This window comes from Mastacembelus armatus, chromosome 9 (assembly GCF_900324485.2).
Source record: "Mastacembelus armatus chromosome 9, fMasArm1.2, whole genome shotgun sequence".
Classification (NCBI taxonomy): Eukaryota; Metazoa; Chordata; class Actinopteri; order Synbranchiformes; family Mastacembelidae; genus Mastacembelus; species Mastacembelus armatus.
This window is the reverse complement of record NC_046641.1, coordinates 3,846,286-3,870,491: the sequence shown is the minus strand read 5'-3', so window position 1 is coordinate 3,870,491 and position 24,206 is coordinate 3,846,286. Positions and strand designations below refer to the sequence as shown.

Below are 24,206 nucleotides of genomic sequence, written 5' to 3'. Positions count from 1 at the left end.
ATAGTGCAAAAACAATTAAAAAATCATGTAAACTTTTGTTGGCTATTAGCAAGGTTAGAGTTTATCACAGCTTGGCTCTTATTTTCCATTCTGCTGGTATTAATAACATTGTAATCTCTAACTAAGACACTAACACAAAGCAAATTGCAGGGCAACATGAGCTTCAATTTAGGTCCATCACAATCACCTCCAGTACCCCATGGTTTATTTTTCTACCTTGCTTTCTTCTACTTTCCTTATATACAGTCCTTGTGACTTACAGGTTATCATACATACTGAAATCTTCTTAATACACTTTTTCTACAACAAAATTGACTCCTAATTGATACAAAAAAATAAAAAACAAATGTAAATCATCATAAATACAAAACACAAATTAGAAACCATCCATAACCCTCCATATTCTTTAGCAAATACAGTATTTTATGTTAACCCTTCAATGGGTGATGAGGTTTATTTAGTATTTCCAGTAAGTAGCATTAAACTTTATACTCTTTTAAGGTCATTTTTACAGTCTAGTTGAATCTCTTCCATCTCTGAAGATTTGTGGATAGAACTAATTAATGTCATAGACCCCCCTATGGTTTACCTAAACACATTCTCTGTATTTTTCAGTTTTGTCTATATGGTCATTTATAATAATGACATCACTAAAAAGGGGTCAGATGGAGAAAGAAAGAGAAGTACTTAGACAGGCTGTAAACAGAAGATACACAATAAAGTGAATCCCCAACCTGTCAGCTGTAAACATGCATTACAATTTTCAGACTCCCTGGTTCAATTTTGTAGAGTTTTACACTTCATTTTAGATGTGCACACTTGCCAGTTTACTTCCAAATAAATTAGTTTTAAATCTGTATAAACTGTTAGCTGGTTTACAACCTGTCAGACCCTCTGACTGCTCCAGTTTCTTCCCTCATTGGATTTTGTTGTAGCAATATCACCACACTCCCGGATTTCAGCAATTACTTTGGCAGGTAAAATGTTATTATAACTGATAGAAATGGTGGTCGAAACTTAAAAGAAAAAAATCACACAAGTTGCACTAAGCCAGAATTATTCTTTAGTGCCACAGAGCTTCTCACTGAGTGAACAGTGCATGTTTGTCCACTGACGATATTAAACCTTCTTGTGAGACTCTCCTCAGTGGCTGCGATTCCTCCAGAGTCAGGCCTGTTTCAGCAGGGAAAATGATGTATTAAGTGTCCTGTGATTTATTAGCTTAAACGAGCTGCCTGTTGCCTGATCAGTTATTGTGACCTCAGCCCAGACATCCAATCATCCATAATTAAGATAAGAGATGAATTAAAAGTGAACCATTTATTTGCACCAGGAGTGATGGGACTCATCCCATGTACATAATGCCTCATCAGCTGCGTTATATTTTTTGATTAACAGGAATGGAAGCAGTTGGGTTAGTGTTGAATTCCTCTTACATTCCAGGTTTTATGGTGTGGATTTACCATCAGAGCTGCTCTAAAAAAAAATCTCTAGTGCTGCTTATTAACAACATCAATTAGTAGCTCTATTTTCTAAGGTTATCAGCACTCTTTCTAGATTTCCTTCAGTAACTGTAGATCCCTGCCCCTTGGAGGGCTCCCTGCTGTTCTGCTTTGACGAAGGTTAATTTTGTATACAGACTTAAGTTATATCCCTTCACTTTAAATTTGACTTCACTTTCCTCCCCTGCCACTGATTGATAATCCTGACTTGTCCATGTGTGAGAGATCCCTTACTATAATCTCTGTCCTTTGATCATTAAAAGTTGAAAGGATATATGGGAAAGAGGCTGATAAAGTGATTTCTGTGACAGTGGGTCGATGGAATAGCAGTGCTTTAAGTCATCCAGTTTGTCTTAGAGGAGCTGTGCTCTTAATAGTGATGTCCCTTGTGACTGATGCAATATCTCCACAGTTGGTGTAACAATGGATGCAGACAATGTTTGACTGTAAACGGTCTTGGGAAAAATAGCTCAATCAATTAAATGGCCAAAAATGTTTGTCTGATGAAAATGCAGATATAGCGAGCTGCAATGTATGTCCAGGGTTTCAACAAATTGCATATTGCAGAAGTTTTGGCTCTCTGATGAGCATTTGTTTTTGTGGCCTGTCAGCTCAGAGTTTGCATTCTCTCAGTGGCATCTGGCAAAGTTTAAATGGCTGTGGCTCTAACTTCTTATGAAAAGTCACTTCAGTCGGTGCCCATACTGAAGAAGGGATCCAATTGGGTTTCACACAGAAGTCTAAGATGAGTGGATGAAAGCTGAGGGAGAAAAGTTTGTGCAGCAAAGCAGCGATTTTCCTCCTCTTTTAGAGTTTTGAAGGGCTGCGGTGTGTTTGTGCGTGTGTGTGTGTGAGAGAGAGAGAGAGAGGGTGTACATGTGTGCACGTGGCTCTACATCTTACCTCCCCCCTTGTCAAGGAGCTCCCCTGAGCATCCCTCTCTGTGCTTTGGCACTAGAAGTCACCTCCTTTGGTGTTCGGCAGGCAGGTACACAACAGGAGCAGCTCTCTCTCTCTGAGCTGTTGAACTTTTCGGGAGGGGAAGAAAGGGAAGGGGAAGATTAAAAACAGCCCTGTGATGTGGAGTGCCGAGCTGCCTCCTGAGAATTCCTGGCATAATAATTTAAATGATCAAATGATACAGAGGAGACTTGTTAGCTGAGAAACAGCCTCCTAGTTGGCCCCATGGGCCCGGTGCTGCCGCGCATGCATTGCAAAACAGCTCCTCTGTTGTGCTAAAGAATCCTGCTTTTTTTCTTTTTTTAACCCCCTTTTCAGGAGCAGACTTTTTCTACACTTTGCCTAGGTGTATACTTGGGACTTAAGACTTTGTCACATTTTCATGGCAATCTTTTTGTCATCTTTGTCATTCATCAGTATGTGAACAAGCTCATTAGATTTGATTCTGTACATGTGAAGGGTCAGAACAGCACTTGTGTTATTAGGTCCAGCCTGTGAAAATTTCAAAGGCGCCTGAGTGGGTAAAGTCTTAAGAGTCACTCCTTGAAAACAAGTCTCAGTGGAATAGTCTGCCTCTGTTGGAACTGCTTTGCGGAAAACTCTATAATGTGCTTTACAGCCAGCACGCACAGTAAAACAGCTATTTTGCTTTTTTTGAAAAGTAGGAGTGTCTTGATATCATGTGAATCTTAATAGTTCTTTCTACAGAGATTTGTTTGTGTCTGTTTCTCACAGATCCAGCCCCAGTGCTGGAGGCCTCACACACCCTGGAGGAAAGGCTGCAGCAGCTTCAGAGTTCGGCCCCAGACAGTGAGGCCCTTGTACGAGAGATCAGCGGGCACTGGAAGAAACACCTGGAGTGCCTTGAAAAGACAGGTCAGGCCCAAATCATACATGTCAGGAAGCAGTACTTTGTTAATGCAGTTTTTATAGTATGGCACCGAAAGTGCTGCTGCTGTATACAGTTGGAAGTGAAGGTTTGGGCACCTCTTGACCAGTGGTGATTTTTTGTTTTAAAGTGGAAAGTTGCCGACATGATTTCTCTGGGATATGGCACATAAACAGCACTTTCAGCAAATATAAATGTATACTTACATTTCATGTCTTAAACTTAATTAAATTTAAAAAAAGGTTTGGGCATGCTAAGACTTGTCAAATTTCTTTAACAAGACCTCAGACTGTTGAATTAGCTCATCAGGCCTGAGCCATGTCAACTGTCCTTAGGAAGTGTCAGCTGGTGCCAGTTTTAAGCTCTTCAAACCTTGTGCAAACACCCAGCACCATAGGTCCTATAAAGCGGCTGTTTGTAAGCTGGGTAGAAGGGCTTATTAAAACCCACATTTTAGTGGAAAAAATCTGCAGGAAGATTTAGCAGACACAGGAGTGATAGTGCACCGGTTTGTAAAGAGTCTGAAAAAGCAAACTTTATTTGCTTCCTCATCATCAAATCCAACGTCAGAAGTATGCAAGAGAACATCTACTCAATGCTGATGCATTTTGGAATCAAGTGCTGTAGCCTGATAAAATTAAAATATAGTTTTTTGGCCACAATTACCACAATCACAATTACAAAAGGTATGTTTGGCAATAAAAAGGAGCAGCGTTTCATGAAAAGAGCTGTCATGCTTTGGGGTCGTGTTGCAGCCAGTGGCACCGGAAACGCTGGGGGGAAGAATTGATTCCTCTAAATACTCACAATTGTGAACCCAAACATCACACTGTCAGTAAAAAAAAGCTGAAGCTGAAGAGACGATGGCTAATGATTGTAAAGAGACTACGAAATTCACCGTGGACCACCTCAAGGTTTTGGAGTGGCCCTCACAGCTCCTTAACTGAAATATAGCTGAAACTCTGTGGGTAGATTTGAAAGACAGTCCAAGATGGTGTGCCTTTTTCAAAGAAGAATGGGAGTAAATCCCAAATGAAAGAATTAAAATATTTCTAGCAGGCTACAAAAAGAATAGTACAGATGATGAACCTTTGTATATGCCACAATGATGTTTTTATGTTTTCATTTTTGTTCAACTTATGACTTGAAAAGAAGCTATGCATTAATATTTGCTGAAAATGATGTTTAATGTTTGATGTGCTATAGAGGCAGTATTGGCAACTTTCCTACTTTAAAAATCATCAAAAGATGCTATTTGTTAAGGGGATGCCCAACCTGCTGCATGCAACTGACCAGAAAAGTGCCTTATTGAATGCACCTCATCTAATTATGACTATTTCACATATAAGTAATAAATCATCAGAACTCTATAGTCCCGGTTTCTTCCCTGCACACAGAGCCCACGGAAGGCTGTCCAGCAGTCTCAGGGGCTGCAGCACCAGAGGAAACCCCAGAATCCAGCTCTCCGGCCTCCCTGATGACTCCCAACAGCACACTGGCTCCTGGGCCCCCAGGCTCTCCACAGCAGAACTACCAGGACCAAGCTGAAGACAGAGGGTGAGAGCCAGTGGACATTAGGTTTATATTTCTTAAAAGAGACCTTCTTAAACATTGTGTCTCACAAAGGTTCTGAATTCATGATGATCTAGAATATACCATTGATATCCTAAATATAGTTTTTATGCTCATTAAAGTAATAATATTAAATATTATTCACTTTACTTAGGGGTACTTAGGGGTATTTTTGGGCTGTAGTGAGGACCTGACAATGGTGGAGTACACCAGTACAGCTGTGAAAATGGTTAACATGTACTGTAGCAAACATGGGTCCAAAAAGATCCCAACACTCACGCATTGTTCTTTGAAATTTCATTTGGCCAGTTTATCTGCGAACTCTGCTACACATACCATTTCTAGGTGGGGTGGGGTTTTAGATTGACATATTTTTTCTAGTGTAGAGTTTGCGTATTGTAGCTTCAAATGTGTGGCCACGATGTAGTGAAGGGACTGATGGAGTCTCTTCTGTCAGGGAGGACGAGGAGAGCACTAATGTTAGTTCGGCTGACCGGCTGTCAGAGGCTGAGGAGAAGATCAAGGTTCTGCATTCATGTAAGTGGTTTAAACACTAGCAAGCACTGAAGCTGTTCAGTTTGATTTGTAACTATTAAAGAGCCGATATGTGTATAATTGGAGGATGGTGCCCCCTGCTGCTGCCCCATGGTGCCTTGATCATATAAATGAAAGTTCAGTGAACAATTTTACTGATGGAATTTGTGTTTGACAATATATATCAGCTGTGTATAATTTTTATGAATGATGAGACTTTTATTAGAGATCCCTTCACTGGTTCTATTTGATCTAATGGTCAATAGTCATATTTTATATTAAATATGTAAAACAGCTATAAATATCAATGTATTGGATTGGTGAATAAATTCAGTAATTTATCATTAAGTTCAAAGTTCATTTGTGTGTGTTTTTTAGTTCATATCTCATTTCACCCTGTCTGCCTGTCACCAGCTTTGAACACTGCACAGACAGAACTGCTGGACCTGCGCTGTAAATACAACCAGGAGATGACGAACAAGTAAGAGTCTGCCTCTCTGTCGTTAGTCTGTGTTTACTTTACCACATATTTCTGACACAACTTTGATACATCTTCCCCGCCCTCCTTCCAGTCCTGGCTTTTTCACACTGCCATCCCTGTGGCCTCCCTCACCAGCTCATTGTAGCATTTCAAGTGCTGAAGCTGCTCCTCTTTATTTTGCCTACATAAACTCATGTCCAGTGTAGAGTTGGGGAATGCCATTGTAAAGGCAGAGAGTGAGAGTGACTCAGCCGCTAATGCAGGTCGATGAGAAAGGTCTGTGTTTGCCTTCACTGGCAGCTGGGCCTTGACAGCCCTCAAGAAGAATTGCTCCATTTAAAAATTGCTTCAGAAAACACTCTACCTTGTCCTGCTCTTTGAGCGCAATGTATCCACCGCATGCCTGAAATGAATCTGAGCTTGTATGAAGGATGTCGATAGACATTCAAAGTAAACACTCCTTTGTTTGGGTTGTGCTCCAGAGCACAGTCAGCCGCTGCTAATGGATTTTCTCCCAGGCTTAATCCATGGCGCAATTGAACTGATGTTTCTAGACCCACTGCCATCCATTTTGTTGGATTGGACACATTTTCAGTTTGGTCTTACCTTTTGCGTGCAGCTGCAGTTTGAAAAACCATCTCAGTTATGTGGTTTGTCACACAGTGTTTGTGTGTCTCTGTGCATGTGTGTTTCACCCTTTCACGTTCCTCTAGGTTGACAATAGCACCACTGACCCCTGAACTCCAGCTGCAGTTATGCCTCCCTGACCCCCGGTCTCTGAACACTGGGCCGGCCTCTATTACTCTCACTGACTGTTTCCTCAATGTTGATAATAAATACTATTTGTCTGCCTTAGCTTGAGTAGCTGAGCAGGTAATCAATACAAAACATTTTTTGTACTGCACAAGTTCATTAAACGTGGAGCTGACACCTGTTAGTGTTTGCTGTCAGCAGGGCGCCATCTATCCTGGTCTTATTGATGGGATCTGGGCATAGCAAGACCCTCTGAAGTCAGGGTCGCACCACACAACACTCATGACCATTAATGCCCAGAATAGGTTTGGCTTGAGACAGCCTCAGTGTGGGAATATTGGAGGATTGTATTTTGCTTTGTTGAGTGTTTATGCCACAGTGATTCTATTGAATAACTAATGTTTGGCAATCGTATAGCCTGATGTGAGACAATGTAGGAGAAGTTAGGTGCAAACATGAAAGAAAGTGAAGGTTTGGCTTAATGTAGTTAAATGTGATGTGAATTTTAAAACTCTAAAATGTTCTTTGAACAGTTTATTCTTTTGGAAAAAAGCACTACTGTGTCCCTAAACCCGAGAAACCTATGTGCATATTTAAATCAATCGCAGCATCCTCGTTATTTCATCAGTATGTACCTTTTGAAAATCAGGTCCCATGTGCACAAAATGAAACTGTTGAACTTCAAACAAACCTCATGAATAATCCTGCTGAGCTTCTGTTTAAATTAGACTACTGTGATTGTCAGATGTATGGAGGCAAGTTGGAGTTCAGTCTCAGAAGAGTTCTGAGGACTCAAATCAATATGAGCATATGAAGCTGTCATTTTACCAATGAATGGATCACTGGTACAGGGCCATGGATACAACTGAGGACACTCAGGTCAGGTTATCGGTATTGGTCAAGGTATCTGGCATTTTCAATGACCTGCAAAAGAGTTTACATCAACCTTTACACACACAAACTTGGGGAGTCCTTAAGGTTGATTCTGATATTTGTTAGTCCGTGTGTTAATAAGAAGATTGGTAGGGAATCATTTGGATTTAACATTTCAAGTATAATGGATAAAGTATGAAACAGCACCACATCACATAAATTAGAACTGAACAGTTAAATGAATCATTTTAATTTGGGGTTTTTTCTGTAGCTATTGAAATATAGTACATTTAGAAAGTATTCAGACCCCTGCACTTTTATCATATTTGTTATGTTGCAGCCTGACACTACAATTCTAAATTAAACTAAATTCATTTTTTCCCTCATGAATCCACACTCAGTGCCACATAATGACAAAGAGAAAACAGAACTTTAGGAATGTTTATAAATTTATTAAAAAGGACAAACTGAAATATCAGATTTCCATAAGTGTTCAGACCCTTTACTCAGGACTTTGTCGAAGCACCTTTGGCAGCAATTACAGTCTTAAGTCCTTTTGGGTACTCCTGTGTTGTCTTGGCTGTGTGCTTAGGGTTGTTGTCACGTTGGAAGGTGAACCTTCAGCCCAGTCTGGGGTCCTGAGCGCAGGGGAACAGGTTTTCATTGAGGATGTCTCTGTGCTTGCTCCATTCAGCTTTCCCTCAACCCTGACCAGTCTCCTAGTCCCTGCTGCTGAAAAACACCCCAGTCAGAGCTCAGTCTGAGTGACCATCAGGCTCTTGGTCAACTCTCTTCCTAAGTACCTTCTCCCATTGCTCAGTTTGGCCAGATGACCAGCTCTTGGAAGAGTCCTGGTTGTGCCAAACCTCTTCCATGTGAGTATCATGGAGGCCACTGATTCTCCTGGGAACCTTTGGTGCAGAAGAGATCTTTCTGTAGCCTTCCCCAGCTCTGTGCCTTAAAACAGTCATGTCTCTGAGCTCTGCAGGCAGGTCCTTTGACCTCATGTCTTGGTTTTTGCTCTGATATGCATTGCCAGCTGTGAGGCCTTCTATAGAGAGGTGTGTGCCTTTCTAAATCATGTCCAATCCATGTAATTTACCACAGGTGGACTCCAGTCAAGGTGTAGAAACATCTCAGCAATGATCAAGAGAATTAGGAGGCTCCTGAGCTAATTTTCACATGTTGTTACAAAGCGTCTGAAATGTGATATTTCAGTTTGTCCTTTTTAATAAATTTACAGACATTTCTAAAATTCAGTTTTCATTTTGTCATCATGTGGCACTGAGTGTGGATTAATGAGAAAAAATACATTTAAACAATTGTAGCATCAGGCTGCAACATAACAAAATTGAAAAAAGCAAAGAGGTCTGAATACTTTCTGAATGCACTGTATGTCTTATGGAGCTGTGATAACCCAATGAGCATGTGGACCTAATTTTTTCTAAAGAAGGCTGCAGCTATGCATTTATGGTACTGAAATGCTAGCCCTGATACAGTCAGTCACTGACTTTTTTTTTTTTTTAAGGTACACCTTGCTAAAACTAATGCAGTCTAGCATGTAATGTAGTTTTTATTCAGACAGATTCAACTGTACGGCCGTTTTGGAGGCTGTAGTTTGTGGTGGTGTGTTATGTTATGCTGCGAGTTTCTTTTTCTCATGACATAACATGAGTGATATAAATGTGGCAAAATATTTCCGACGACTCAGACTAATCAATGTCAGTGTGTGGCTGAGAGTAGTGCAAGGTTATAGGTCTAATGAATAAAACTGTCCTTTATTAGCAAATCTGTGTGATAATATGGCTGAAACATACCGGCACATATTGTGGTCTGTGCAGGGAATTACTTCAACAAGCAAAACACCATTTCATTTCAGTTTGCTCAGGAAGTTGTCTCCTAGTTACTGTGTAAACACGGAGGTGCTAACTGTTCAGCACTTACAGGCCTGTAGACTTTGGTGGTGTTTCTCTGTGTGACATGAAGTGCCCTTTTAGGAATGTGCAGGGTTGCAGTCTAGTTGCCAAGCTTGGATAATTATTGTTACCAGCCACAGTAAAACAAAAACTTCACAGTGCAGCACAACAGCAACTCCCTTTTTAAATCCTAAATAGATGTGGAGCCTTCCATGCACTGTGTGTACACTCCAATGGCTATCTAAATTTGCCTGCATGTTACACTAGCAACTGCAGAGCTAAAAGGGGTGGCTCATTACTTTCCAAAAATGAGCAAAAATATAGCACAATATTGCACCTTTGAAATATTTATATACCAGTATTTTTCCTCTAGATCTGTTCTTAGAAGATGACATTTCCTGTCCAAGCAGGCTGGCTTGGTTTGAATTTCCTAAATATAGATGCAGAAAGATGGCAATGTTTTTCAGAATGTACTTTAGGCCATTTAACCAGTGGCCCTGTTTTATAATTGGTCTTGGTGTCTGTGTGATTGCTGTTTACTGAAGAGAAGGAATATCTTCTCAGTATCCCTGTGTTTTTCTGTCTGGGTGTCTGTGTTCCAGGGCAGAGCAGGTTGATGCCATCATGGAGAGTCTTGAAAAAGCAAACCAGGTGAGTACAGTCTTCCTCTGCATTTCTCTGATTGAGGTACTCCTTCGTTAAGATAATCACTCCTGTAATCAAGCCTTGGCTTTAATTAGACACCCTCCGTCCTATGCCCCCGCCTTTCATCCCCCTTCCACCTCCCCTACCCTGAGTGTGTGATTAGTGAGCGTAAACCCGAGCTTTCATCGGTGGGCGCGCAATGGTAGCACGATTCCACTCAGCAGAGAACAGGAGACTGCCATGCGCGATTGATGCCTGAGCGCTGAACGCCAGGGTTCTTAGTTATCTCATTGCCTTGATTGCTTCCTATCCTGGTGATACCTTTTTTTTTTTCTTCTGATCCTTTCTTCTCCTCTCTGCTTTTCTCTTTTACACTCTGTTTCTCACTCTGCTGCTTTCTGCCAGCAGCTCCTAGATAAATGTTCTCAAAATGAATCATTAATTAGCAGGCCGAGTGTGACAGAGCAGGTAAACAGTTTGGGGAATAAAGTAGGCTGACTAAACAGCCCCCTCAGCAGAAAAAAAACAGTGGCTGCGCTCGTCTTCTCAGGCCCATGCTCAGGTTTTCACTCAGCTCTAAAATTTCTGAGTGAAGGAGCCTCCTTTGATTTATGTATATGCTCTCACCTCGATCATCTCATTAGCCAACTGATGTGGCAGGTGCATGAAAGCTGTGACACCGTGTGAACACTGTGATACCATGTTTGTGCACAGAGAGCAGAAATGGCTCAGAGAGAAGTAGAGAGGCTTAAGGAGCAGTTAGCCAGTGGCCAGGGTGCCTCCGCAGGGAACTGCCATCCAGCAGAGGGCACTAGCAGGGTAAGCATAATGTGACATCATGTGAAATGCTTGTGTTTTTGACTTCCATCTAAGCAGTTCTGGTTAAAAATAACCTTACCATCTGTATCTGACACACTGCAAATAGTCCCCTGACATCCAGCTACAGCATTAAAATTCTGCTTGTTTACTAATGCATCACATATAATCTAAAATAATAAGTCTAATTTCCTGCACTATGAGTACCTTATCTATATCAGTCTTTTGATGACTGTAGTTCTGGCTTAATCCAAACAGATATAAGCTAATATATAATAACTGTCAAACATATAGTGCAAGGTTATAAATTGGTATAAAAGTCTTGCATCAGATCTGAAAACCTGAATAAAAATACATGGATTGTTAACTCATCATCTTTTATCCAAGTTAAATTCCCTCACTTAAACCTAATAACATCAACACTGCAGAGGCCATGATTCCCTTGCAGACCTATTACATTTTCTCTCTTCCTCACTTCCCTTATCACTTTTTTTCTTCTTCTCACACCCTTCGTCACCTCTCCTTCTCACCCTGTCAGGAGAAGAACGAGAAGGGTGAGGTGTTACCCTCCCAGCTGGAAGCCGCCCTGCTGGCTAAAGACCGCGAAATCCTTCGTCTTCTCGAAAACATTCAGAGGCTGCAGTTTACGCTACAGGAGGTTCAGGAGACATCAGCCAATCAGATCCTGGAGCTGGAACGCCAGCTGGCCTATAAGACAGAAGCTATTGAGGTGAGTGGCTCTTACACATGCGAAGTGACAGAACATGACCAACATGTCCTCAGTGGCTCTGAAAATTAATGAGATGCTTATTAATATTAAACAAAACATGCTGTTCTTTTTTCGTTCCAGAGATTAGAAGCTAAACTACAATCCCAGATGGACTATGAAGAGATTAAAACTGAACTCAGGTGATGATTTTAGTCTAGATACAATGTGTAACGCATTCACTATTTTAATCCAAAAAATTGACTTTGTCCATCTTTTTGTTTCTTTCTGTAGTATCCTAAAGGTAATGAAGCTAGCTTCAGCAAATGGCAGCTCATCTCAGGTAAATATGCTCCTACACCATCTTCATACAGCAGATTTAAAAGACCAGACTTCTTCTTTACCAAAGCAGACCTTGGACTTCTTAATGTTTTCTTGGTTCCACCCAAGAAAAACTACAGCATTGCCACTGAATGCCTCATATGATCGTCATTCATTATAAGGATATCTGCAGCCACTGTAATTGATTAATCGAAAATTAACAGCTTTTTTTGTGTGTCTTTGTGTGTATAGGATTCTGCCAAGGCTGCAGAGGCTCTTTTGTTGGATAAAGAGGCCTTTCTTCCATCTCACAAGTACTTGATGGATAAGGCCCGAATTTTGCACAGCAATGGTAAAATAAATGTTTCATTTATTTTGTCTGTGACTCATGATTTAAATGGTTTAAAGGACAATCTTCTGAAGTTTCAAGAGGCAGTGAGTTTAGTCATCTTTTGAAAACATCTCACAGTTCACTGTTTGCTTGGTGCTTATTGGTCAGATTCAATCAGTTTCTCCAGTCTTAAATCTCTGCATAAACTGAGTTTGGGTTTTCAAGGCTAGGAAGCAAGTTAATATATGAGATATCTGTTATCACTTGTTTGTCTGACTACACAACAACAGGTATTCTGTACAAGCTTGATGAGTAAGAATGTGTTGTCTGTCCATAGATGATGACCAGTCTGACGATGCAGGAAAGGAAACAGGCAGACCTCTTGGCTCCAACTCATCCTCCTCTCAGGTGGATGGCCGTGCCTCTCCCAGCTCTGGCCCTCCCACCATAGATGGCTCTTCCTCCAGCCACGATCTCCCCCGCCCTTTCTCTGTGTCACCATGCTCTGGGGACCGACTGTCAGGAGACCACATCCTTCACAAACAGCTCCTTTCCCCACACTTTAAAAAGGAGGGCCTCATGGCTTTTCCAACTGCCCTCTATGCAGCGAAAGTTGCCCTCATGTCCGCCACTCAAGGGTCTGCAGGGTCAGGCAGTGCTGATGCTGGTTTGCCCAGCGACCAGTCAGAAAGCGGCAGCTCAACTGCAGGAGATGAGGACCAACTGGACACGGCTGAGATTGCGTTCCAGGTGAAGGAGCAGCTGCTGAAGCATAACATTGGCCAACGTGTGTTTGGCCACTATGTGCTGGGGCTCTCTCAGGGCTCAGTTAGTGAGATCCTGGCAAGACCTAAACCTTGGAGGAAGCTGACTGTGAAAGGCAAAGAACCTTTTATTAAGATGAAGCAGTTTCTCTCTGATGAACAGAACATCCTGGCACTCAGGACCATCCAGGTCCGCCAGAGAGGTGAGTTGAAAAGACAGGACAGAGATTATTAGAAAAACATGCTGCCTCAGATGGGAACAAATGGGATATGTAACTTCTTTTGTAGTTTTGGCCACTTGTGACACCACTGTATACAACTTTACAGCAGAGCTCAATATGGACAGTAGTGATGGTAGTTGCCTTCATAACAATCACACATACATCCAATGACAGTTAAACCAGAAAACTAGATAGTTCATGTTTTTCTTATTGTCAGCAAATTTCTTAAAAACAGCAAAACAATTAATTTAACAAGTACAGTGTTTGTGGACAGCCTGATACACCTTACTTCTCTGTACCATGGAACTCTATTGATTTCTAAATACATTGTGATCTCCCCTCATGTTTATGGTCTACCTGCAGATCCACCAACAGCAGACAGATGAATAAAGTTTATCTAATCTTATGTTAGCGTCAACACGGGTGCACTGCGTGACATGTTCCTTCATTACCATGAATGCGAACACTGTAAATTAATTTGAGACATTCCCACAGGCACCATCTTACTGCTGTAAATGCTCACTAGAGCACCAATTGTGTATTAATCAGCAAAAATAATTTCATTATTTTTAGTTCCAAACAAATGCATTACTTTTTTTTGTTTGAGTAACATCTGCTCAAAGCTACAGTGCTTGAGGATCTTAATTGTGTATTGTGTAGGATCCCATATAAAAAATAAAAAATAAACCTTATTTTCTTCATTGCATTTGTTGACAACTGAAAAATATACATCAATAATGTCAGACTTTGGTGTCAGGGAGTCTGATTAAAGTATAAACATGAAGTAATTCTTCATATACCAAAATAACCAGAAGGGTAACCATAACCCTCTTCCTTGTTTGGTCTTGAAATTAGATGGTTCAGTTAACATGGTCAAACATGTGTCGCCATATGTAGCCAGTGCTACCCAAATAAGATCTAGGTTGTGGAAAAAGTTCTTTTGAGAGTGTTTAAGGGATTTGGGAGAGCACGACACTATGATGTACTACTGACTCAAGAGCAAAGCAGATGTAATCATGCTGTCTTGTTTTGGTGGCTTAGCTCCTGGACCTGTGTATGTCTAAACCTTTTAATCTACTTGGACCTCATCTTTGACTTCTTCATGGCTTCCTGTGCCATGTTTGTAGTGTTACTTTTAAACTTTGTTTTCTCCCTAGATTCACAGCTTTTGAAAGTTGAGCTTCCCGTATACTGCAACCTCAGACAGCACGCGCTCAAAGGCAGCCATTGATCTACCAGTCAAAAGCAAAGCCTTGGAACTGCTCTCTGATCAACCATCCCACTCATCCCCCTCCTCTCTCTCTCTCTATCTCTCTCTGTTACCCTCTGTGGCAGGGAGCATCACTCCACGCATCCGAACTCCTGAAACTGGGTCAGACGACGCCATTAGGAATATCCTGGAGCAGGCCAAAAAGGAGATCCAGTCCCAGAGGGGAGGTGAGGATGGAGCTGCATGTCATAAGTCATAGCTGAAAGCAGTATTGATTGATTTTTTTTAATTTTTTTTTTTAGAAATTAATGATGTTCACTATTTAGCAATTTTGATGATTGCTTTATTGCATCTAATTTGGAAAGGTGATTTGAGTATGCTTCAGCGTGTGGGTCTTACTTGTTTAGGTGATGGGAAGTCGTCTCTGAACAGCTCATCAGGCAGAAGCAGTAACGGAGCAGGCAGCAGCTCTGATGAAACTATAAAGAACATCCTGGAACAGGCTAGGAGGGAGATGGAAGCCCAGCAGCATGCCCTGATGGAGATGGAGGCATGTGGGAGGGCTTCGACTGCCAGTTCAGGAGCTCAGGTAGAACGTCTAGGGCCCCCAGAGCGTTCCAGGGGCCTGCCTTCACCCATGTCCATCAAACAAGAGGAAGGTGGCTGTGTTACCGTGTGCATGGCCAATCCTATCAGCAGCCCTCAAACACCCCTCAGTGTGCTCTCCCCAGCAGCCTTTGTCCAGAACATCATCCGCAAAGTCAAATCTGAGATTGGTGAAGCAGGCACCTACTTTGACCAGCACTGGTCTCAAGAGCGGGGGCCAATGGTAATCTGTGGCGGAGGTAGCTCTCGGCCCTTCAATTCCGTTTCTCCCTCCTTGTCTTCCTCCTCCTCTGGGCCCTCCACCTTGCCCCGGCCATGGCCTCGTATGGAAAATGGTGAGGGTCTGTCCAACAGTGAGGATGCCTCTGCTGCAGAGGACGAGCTGGGGCTGGGCCGGCCAGTGGAGGTGAAGGTAGAATCAGATACGTCAGTAAGTGGCGAATCCCCAGGACCTGGCCCAGGACGCCTTTCCTACTACCCAGCTTACATTCCCCGTGCCCTCAAACCCACTGTGCCACCGCTGACTCCAGAACAGTATGAGATGTACATGTACCGAGAGGTGGACACCATTGAGCTGACCAGGCAGGTGAAGGAGAAGCTGGCAAAGAACGGCATCTGTCAGAGAATCTTTGGTGAAAAGGTCAGATGTTGCTCCTTCATATTAACACATGCATTCTGCTAATCACACAGAGTCTTTACTTACAGTGAGGAATACAAGAGACAAGAACACTGATGCACACTGTAGTAAGAACTGTAATACAGAGATTAGATTAAGAGAAATACTGGGATATTTTCATGGAAGATTGAAATAAGGGAGGTGTTTAAATGTAATTGTTGAATGTGATTTGTGGAGACAGACATTTAAGTTTTCAGGACAAACTGCTTCAGTCCACTGCTTCTCTGTTGAATTAAATGCAAAATGTTGACGAGTCAACATGAAAATGACTTTTTTGTTTTTCAGTCTTTCAGATCTGCTTTTGTGGTTTGGATGGTTTTCTTGTGGTATAACATAGCTCATGGGCAGATGACTAAACTCTTTAAGAATTTTTTGGCACTGAGGAGAGTTCTTACTTTACATGCCCACACCACCATACTGCATCCATGCTATGATGATCATATCATAGCCGCTTCAGATGTGGCTCTGCAGCTTCCACACTAGTAGTGCTGCACAGAACCTTATCCTGAAAGCCTTCCGGTGCTTTTCTACAAAATGTGGAAGTGCAGTGGTTTGCGCTTTGGTACTTTTCTTTAAATCCTCAGCTCTTTTTGTTGTGGAGGTGGTGAACAGGGTTTGATGCTGTCCTTTGCTGAGAGGCTGTGCTCATCTTTATGACTTGTTGGATGTGTTGTCACTGCTCCTTCGGAAAACATTTGGGAGGCTGGCCACAGGTTTTACCATATCACAGTATTCTCCATGTAAGTGACTCTCTCTGTGGTTTGGTGGTTTTGTAAGCGTCTTCAGACTGATAACAGCTCATCTCTTCTGGAGTTTCCTTTGTGGCACAGTGCACCTGAAGGAATTTGGTGCTGATCAGCTTTTGTTGTGACTCTGCTTTTATAAGCTTTTGACTCTTTCTGTCTTTAGTGATCAGCCTTTAGTTATCTATCAATTGTGACTGATGGAGTCACAAAGGGCAAATACTTTTCAAATCGGTGAAATCCCTGTTCGGTAGGTTTGTTCCATTAATGACTAAATTTTAATATGAATGTGAATGCTACACTTTATCCAAACACAGAGAACACTGTGACAAATATAGAGCAGCAGAAGAAATCAGCTCCAGAAAATTTTCCTTTATTTCCAGAAAATCCCCCTAGGTGTTGCTGGGGTACCTGTGATTTGTCAGACTTCATTCTGTCTGGAGTGGATAAAATATAACAAGTTTTATGTTGCAGATTTGACATTGTAAAGGCTCAAGTCTTGGTTCTCCAGTTTCTCCCTCTTTCAGGGGGAAGTATTCATATTTGTAAATACTTAGCTATTGATTTTGTGGAAAATATTTTTCAACAAAGACTAAAGACTGTAGAGGTTTTTATATATCTATTTTCTCAAGCACTTTTTTTCCCTAAAAAACAAGAAGCTAAATAAAAGAAAAAACAAAACATTTCTGTTTTTTAAATGTTCCCTGTTGGTTCATTACCACATGAATTTTCTCAGCGTTTTTCACAATTCTATAAATCACAGTGTAACTTTTTAACATGAGTAGTAGATGGACATGGTTTCACCAATATGAAATGCACTGCATGGCCGAAGTAAATGAGTGTATTTGAAGAGAGCCAGCATGAACATTGATGGTGTTTTGCTTCCCTCTAGTGGTTATTAGCTGAAAGCATCTCACCGAGCAACAAGAGTGTCTTCCTTTTAGGATAATAATTTGGAAAATCAATCAGTGATGTGCCATTTATACATTCAGTGTCAGTACAGTTACAGATCATGTGTCTGATCGCAGTATATTAACTTGTGGTTGTATGTCATAGGTGCTGGGACTCTCCCAGGGCAGCGTGAGTGACATGCTGTCTCGGCCCAAACCCTGGAGCAAGCTAACCCAGAAAGGCAGGGAGCCTTTCATACGCATGCAGCTGTGGTTGCTGGACCAGCTAGGCCAGAGCCTCAACCAGCCCCCAAACCAGGGCCACAATCAGGGTAAGACTGGAGATTATAACATACGCTCATATCCACAGGAATGGACAAGCAAAAACTAGTACTTAAGATGCTGCCTGACCACCAAATTTAATAATACCAGAAAACTGTTGCAGTATTTAATCCCACACACAGTAGGACTTCTGCAAAAGGCTACATCTAGACCATAAACTTTTTTTTTTTTTTGATGCCTCCGACTTCCAGATAAAAGCCCAGTGACGGCCCAGTCTTCGCCGTCCCCACCCCCTAGCCCAGCAGATAGCCACCCAAGTCCACTGGTAGAGCCTGTCAGCCTCTCACTGGAGAGCAGCAAAGAGAACCAGCAGCCTGAGACTCTAGGGCTGGGGCTGCCCCCCCACCCAGAGGGAGGGAAATCCACTCCCAGTCTCATGGCACTGCACCAGCCCACAAACCCACTTGGCATCCAGGAGCTGGTGGCCATGTCCCCGGAGCTAGACACCTACGCCATCACTAAAAAGGTCAAAGAGGTGCTAACAGACAACAACCTAGGTAGGTCTGAGTTCACAATGTGATCTTAATGAATTAACCCACAAGTTACACATTAACAGTGTGTTTTCGTTTTCTTATAGGTCAGCGTCTTTTTGGTGAGACTATCCTGGGTCTGACTCAAGGCTCAGTATCTGACCTGCTCTCCAGGCCCAAACCTTGGCATAAACTCAGCCTGAAAGGAAGGGAGCCATTTGTTCGTATGCAGCTGTGGCTCAATGATCCTCACAATGTAGACAAGCTGAGGGCCATGAAAAAGATGGAGAAGAAAGGTCGGGGCCCAGGGTCTATATTGCAAATTATGTTTGAGAATTTGCTGGTGTTTTTATATTTCATATATCGCTGTGTTCTCTTCAGCCTATCTGAAGCGACGGTACGGGCTGCTGAGCACTGGCTCGGACAGCGACTCACCCAGCACTCGTTCTGAGTGTGTGAGTCCGGCCTTGGCCTCACTGGACCTGTGCCCTTACAGCCAGATGAAGAAACCTCGGGTAGTGCTGGGAGCTGAGGAGAAAGAAGCCCTGAGGAAGGCCTACCTCTTGGAGCCCTACCCCTCTCAGAACACCATTGAGATGCTGGCATCCCAGCTCAACCTCAAAACCAACACTGTCATCAACTGGTTCCACAACTACAGGCCAGTTGGATTACCTTTGTGACCTTTGATAATAGCTACTAGTGCTGTTCATTTTCTTTAAGCTGCAACTGAAATTGAAAATGTAAATTAGAAAAGTAAACTTAAACATTGTGTATCTAACAGCATTGTTTGTGTGCAGGTCCAGAATGAGACGGGAGGTGCTAATGGAGGGTCTGCCAGACAATGACACAGATGCTGAGCACCACAGTTATTCTCCCTCAGTGACGCAGAGCCCCCACTCTGATGGAGATAACAGGAGGCTGCAGCAGCCCTCAGGACACATCCACTCCAGCCTTCCTCTTAGCACCAACACCACTCTGCCTCATGTTAAACAGGAGGCAACAGACAGGGAGGATGAGGGGGAGGAGGGAAGACAGGGCTTCATGAAACAGTCAAGAGTTCAGTGTTTCTCCCCAGCAGCACCTTTCCCGCAATTGAAAAGTGAGCATGAGGACTCGATCGCTGGCTGTCGTGAGCCTCAGATTTCTGGACAGAGCCTGAGGCAGGAAGAGAGGATGAGCAGCCAGGCTCAAGGGCTCTACCCTGGCACACTGTCCATCGATGGACACCAGAGAGCCAATCAGTCCAGGCATGAGGGTGAAGATGCTAGAAAGTCACCTGTTGACCCAGTCAGCTTCAAGGCTTCATCTGAGCCCTGCCGTAGCAGTCTAGAGGTGTCCCTGAACTCCCCCTCTGCTGCGTCATCACCCGGCCTCATGATGTCAGTCTCCCCTGTCCCTTCCTCATCTGCTCCCATATCACCCTTGCTTCCAAACCCATCAACGAGCACCAATCACAGCCTGGACCCTAACCAGATCCCTCCCTTCCAAAGCCCCAAACTTAACAGAAGCACTCAGAGACGCAATGAGAAAATGGCCAATCTCAATAATATCATCCACAGGCTAGAGAGAGCAGCCAATCGAGAAGAAACACTGGAATGGGAGTTTTAAGTCCCCTTTAACATGCATCTAGTCCTTACGACCCTCGAGGTGCACAGGAAAGTCCCGGACAGAAGCTTCCTGAAGACTTTGAATGAGACTTGGTTCATAAAAGGCCTGTCCTCTCAGACTGATAACTCACAGGAAACGGGAACACAAAGCTAAACATACAGCTGAATTCCCTGCAAGAACTTAAGAGTTGAAAAAGATTTATAAATGTGTTTTTTTTTTGTTGTTTGTTTTTGTTTTTTGATAATGCATACCACTTTGAAATATATGTGACAGCACTAGCTGTTGTTTTACCTATTGGACTTGACATGAAGACTTTGCAGCTATGGTGTCATAAAATGTACACTGATGTTCTGTAGATTGCCACTGGGTGAGATTAAAAAAGACCCCTGTCTTAAGCCATTTAAAGCACTATAACTATTTGAAAAGAGACATTGACCAAATTTGCTACTTTTTGAATAGCAATTTTTCAGATTTTGTCTGTAAGACTGGACAGTTTAAGTCGAGTAACATGAAATCCTATTACTGACTGAGGGATAGTCCTGTAAGACTCTAAATATTCAACATCTTGTATGTAATTAGTTTCTTGGTGATATGTTTTGAAATATTTGTAACTCACACGTATAAAATGTGGTTGTACATGTTGTAGAATTGTCTGCAATAGCCCTCTCTAAACCTGATGTAGCATGGTACTCACCTGACCCTGTTATTCTCTGTAGTTAGTCACCTGTGATAATACTTGAGCGAAAACAAGAGAAAAAAAAGTTGAAAACCCTGCAAAAAATAAGAAAAAAGAAAATGTTCAATCTAATTAGTATAGTACTTTTAGTGTTATTTAATTTTTAATTTTTTAATTTTTTTTTTTTTCTTAAAATCCTTGAGGTTTACAGTTTAGGGCCCATGTGCTCCTGGTAGTAAGTGAAACATTTACTTCACATGAGCACAGTTTACATGATTTCTTTCAGACTTACCTCTCTAACCCTCAAAGGCGCTGGTTCTCAGACTGTAATGGGCCAAGACACAGGACACCTAGTTTACCTCAGATTATGTTGATGCACATCATGCTACAACCATGTGTTTCACTCTGACACATAAACATGTTCCACACTTATTTGAAGGGGGGGGGGGGGGGGGGGGGGGGGTACTTGTATCATGTCTCAGATATGCTGAGATCAAACAAGTTTTATGGAATGAAATCTGACTTTTACAAAGAATATGCTGCTTTTTGAGAGACAGGGAGCTAATCATGCTTGTGGTATGTTCCTCCTTACAGGTGACACCTGATTTAGTGCACTTTCTTAAAATGGGTCATATAGTGTAGCTAAAGTGTACTTGATGGAACACCCCGACTTCTAAGCACTGAGATGGGCTTCTGCTGTTGCAGTTTGATAAGAAAATCTTGCCACAAGTGACATTTCAAAATGCTGTGAACTGGACATAATTGGGACAAAAGCTCACAGTATTTGAGAACATGATACACACAGTATGACCTTTCATCAACATGAAAACATTTAGTCTGTAAGTACATTATATTTAAGGACACAAATGGTTACAGGTATCCCCTCATATTATATTTGACCACTTGTGTATTGTGTCTGTAGAAGTTTCTTTGTCATGCTTGCAAGATGTTCTTTATATGTTTTGCCTCTATTTTATACTCAGAACAATTAACTAGATATTCAATACCTCGTGTATGAACTACTTACGGCACTTAGATTTTGATAAATGTGAGGACTCCAGAAGATTTCAAATATCAACATTAACCTAACTTAGTGTCCACAAGTCTTTGCCTTTACTGTATCGTTGAAGTTGGTAGTAAACACTTGCACATGTCTACATAGTTCAGAGGACTTGGATTGTATTATGTAGAGATATATATTACACAATTACTAAAAAAAAATATCTTACATTCTTGGAACAAAATGTGCTGATTATATTGAAATAGAGTGTACAGATTTAATAAACCAAACCCATTCAAGCCAGTTCTGGTCTGGCAAGCTTGCCCACATTTTAGACCTTCTCTCAGGGTAGTCTTGCTTTTTAAAGCTTTACTGAAACAGTTGCTCTCATCCGTGGTGATGACTATGATAAACATTATGTGGTGTAGAGAATGATTCTGTTGTATATTAAATGGGTCGGTGGAAGTTGCACGTATATGGGAATTGCAACTTTCACAGAAACCAGTGGTTTGTTGGAGAATTATTGTTGTTTTGTAATTCATTACACGGATGTGTCAAAGTACAGTGTAGAGTGGAACTACCAGGATGAGGCTGATGGGTTGCATTTTTGAGACCAGTAGACTTTGCGCTCTAAAATACTGTTCTTGTTTTCTCTTGGAGCCACAGAAGATTTTTCTCTGGTTTTCGTACCACCGTTTTTGTGCATAATATACTGTATGATTAGAAGTGGCATTTCTTATGTGGAAATTTCATTGTCTTTCAAGGTAACATGGATATATGACTGAAAAAGAAACGTATTTACCCAGACCATTATCTCTTCATGTAAAGCTCATCTCATTGTTTTGCATGCAAATCCATTCTGGTCACATGACAAGGGATAGACTGTTTTTGTGTTGTGTGCTCTGACACAGGGACATTGAATCAGCACTTACGTTAGTGAAGTCAATGCATGATGCAGCTGATAAATTTGGCTCTCACAAAGACATCATGACAGTTGAAGCAGAATCCAAATACAATCAAGTCAACATTATTTCCATGTAATAATATTTAAAAGATTATTTTGTGCCATATCATATACCTCATGCATTATCCTCACAGGAGACATGCCTTGCGATAATGTGTGATCTAAAAGTTGTGTTGGGCATTTTGCCACCCAGTTACAAAAAAAGCTTAGCTTTTTTATAACCATAGCCCTACACGTTAGATGGTTTTATTTTGTAATTGACGTTTGTCACTAAATAATAAAACAATTGGTTATCAAAATTTGAATGATTGCAGTCAGAGTTGTTAAGAAACCAATATCCACAACTCTGACACTAAGGGTTTGTCATAAAGAAACCATTTCAGTTTGAAGTCAGCTGTGAGCCAATAAAGAGAAGTGTCCTGCAGGCTTAAGTAACTGACTAATGCCTCACATGTCGGGCTATTTATTAAATGTTAAAGAATGGGCAAAAGTATGCCGAGCGTCTTGGAACTGAATTCGCATATGTAAGCCATCATTCAATACATAATTGTTTAAGACCCTGCTGTGTTGTGTTTTTATTTCCTCGTGGTAAGAAATGAGCATCCTTATAGAAGCTTGCCACGTTACGAACGGGACACTTCAGTAAATGAATGCAAATTTATAAATGTACTGTACTGTATGAATGTGGAACAGTAAGTTATGTAGGATGTAAGATCAACGTTATTCATCCCCAAAGGGAAATTCAGGGAGTCCTGTATTTCATTAGTCAGTCAGTAGTGAAAGTAGTCAGTCATCTCCTATTGTCTAAGGTGTTGTAGAGTCTGATGTCAGTGGGGATGAAGAAGCTCCTGATGGTTCAGTCCTGCAGCTCAGTGAGCTGAGTCGTCCACTGCAGCTGCTTCTCTGCTCCATCAGGATGTTGTGAAGGGGATGATCAGTGTATTCCAGGATGGACTCTACCTTTTGATGGACTCTTTGTCTGCATCTCTCCACCACAGCCTCCAGTGAGTCCAGCCTCGTTCCAGTCACTGAACCAGCTTCGTCCACCGGTTTGTCCAGCTGCCTTGCATCCTTCTGCTTCATGCTGCCTCCCCAGCAAACTGCAGCATGGAACAACTTGCTACCATAGTTTGGTAAAACATGTGCAGCATCTTCCTGCAGACGTCTAAGGACCTAAGCCGCCTTAGGAAGAAAAGTCCTCTCTGCCCTTTTTTATACTGTTCATCTGTGTTCACAAATATGTGCGTATTTATCTGGAGAACGTAGTCGTTTGTACAGTGTCGGCGCAGTCACTCAGTAATTACAGGTGCAGGCAGTTTATCAGTAATTGAACCAGACGACGGTCCAATGTTTACATGATAATGCCGCGTGGTGTGCTCGAGCCCCTCCCCCCGCCTAGAGCAGTCAGTCGACGCGGTGACGTCACATCACGTAAGTTGTTGGGCTGGAGAGCTCGCGGTGATGGCGACGACGACTCAGCGCTGGAGAGGGACGCAGTGAAGCTGGCCTCGGCTCGGATATGACTCATGTTTATTTGATCCAGGCTTGTTTGCTGCTTAGTAATTGCACCGGCTTCGGGTGAACCTTTGGCTTCTAACTTCTCGGCGCTGCTTTTCCTGGTGAGTCCGCCGGCGGTGTCCGTTGCTCGCTGTGTTTTGACAGAGGCCTCCGTGTTGGGGTCCGCCCTCCATCTCATAACAACAAAAACAGTTGCAGAGAGCTGCGCTAGCTCGACTA

The 24,206-nt window shown here is 42.1% G+C and overlaps 2 protein-coding genes across 27 annotated transcripts in view; both read left to right on the top strand.

The window, feature by feature from the left end:
* cux2b (cut-like homeobox 2b) overlaps positions 1 to 20,927 on the top strand; it is an 81,152-nt gene extending 60,225 nt beyond the window's left edge. For both annotated transcript variants that reach the window (XM_026320982.1, XM_026320983.1), the window contains exons 5-22: positions 3,198 to 3,338; positions 4,749 to 4,908; positions 5,381 to 5,460; positions 5,872 to 5,938; positions 10,083 to 10,131; positions 10,840 to 10,944; positions 11,480 to 11,671; positions 11,792 to 11,850; positions 11,942 to 11,990; positions 12,221 to 12,320; positions 12,637 to 13,266; positions 14,620 to 14,721; positions 14,902 to 15,740; positions 17,576 to 17,741; positions 17,943 to 18,248; positions 18,329 to 18,517; positions 18,603 to 18,879; positions 19,019 to 20,927. In XM_026320982.1, the coding sequence (XP_026176767.1) occupies positions 3,198 to 3,338; positions 4,749 to 4,908; positions 5,381 to 5,460; positions 5,872 to 5,938; positions 10,083 to 10,131; positions 10,840 to 10,944; positions 11,480 to 11,671; positions 11,792 to 11,850; positions 11,942 to 11,990; positions 12,221 to 12,320; positions 12,637 to 13,266; positions 14,620 to 14,721; positions 14,902 to 15,740; positions 17,576 to 17,741; positions 17,943 to 18,248; positions 18,329 to 18,517; positions 18,603 to 18,879; positions 19,019 to 19,829 (4,322 nt within the window). In that variant the 3' untranslated portion in view covers positions 19,830 to 20,927. The remainder of the gene's footprint in view (positions 1 to 3,197; positions 3,339 to 4,748; positions 4,909 to 5,380; positions 5,461 to 5,871; positions 5,939 to 10,082; positions 10,132 to 10,839; positions 10,945 to 11,479; positions 11,672 to 11,791; positions 11,851 to 11,941; positions 11,991 to 12,220; positions 12,321 to 12,636; positions 13,267 to 14,619; positions 14,722 to 14,901; positions 15,741 to 17,575; positions 17,742 to 17,942; positions 18,249 to 18,328; positions 18,518 to 18,602; positions 18,880 to 19,018) is intronic.
* Positions 20,928 to 23,895: 2,968 nt separating this feature from the next.
* mtmr3 (myotubularin related protein 3) overlaps positions 23,896 to 24,206 on the top strand; it is a 39,709-nt gene continuing 39,398 nt past the window's right edge. For all 25 annotated transcript variants that reach the window (XR_003296467.2, XR_003296466.2, XR_003296465.2 and 22 more), the window contains exon 1: positions 23,896 to 24,088. The gene's annotated coding sequence lies outside the window, so the exon portion shown is untranslated. The remainder of the gene's footprint in view (positions 24,089 to 24,206) is intronic.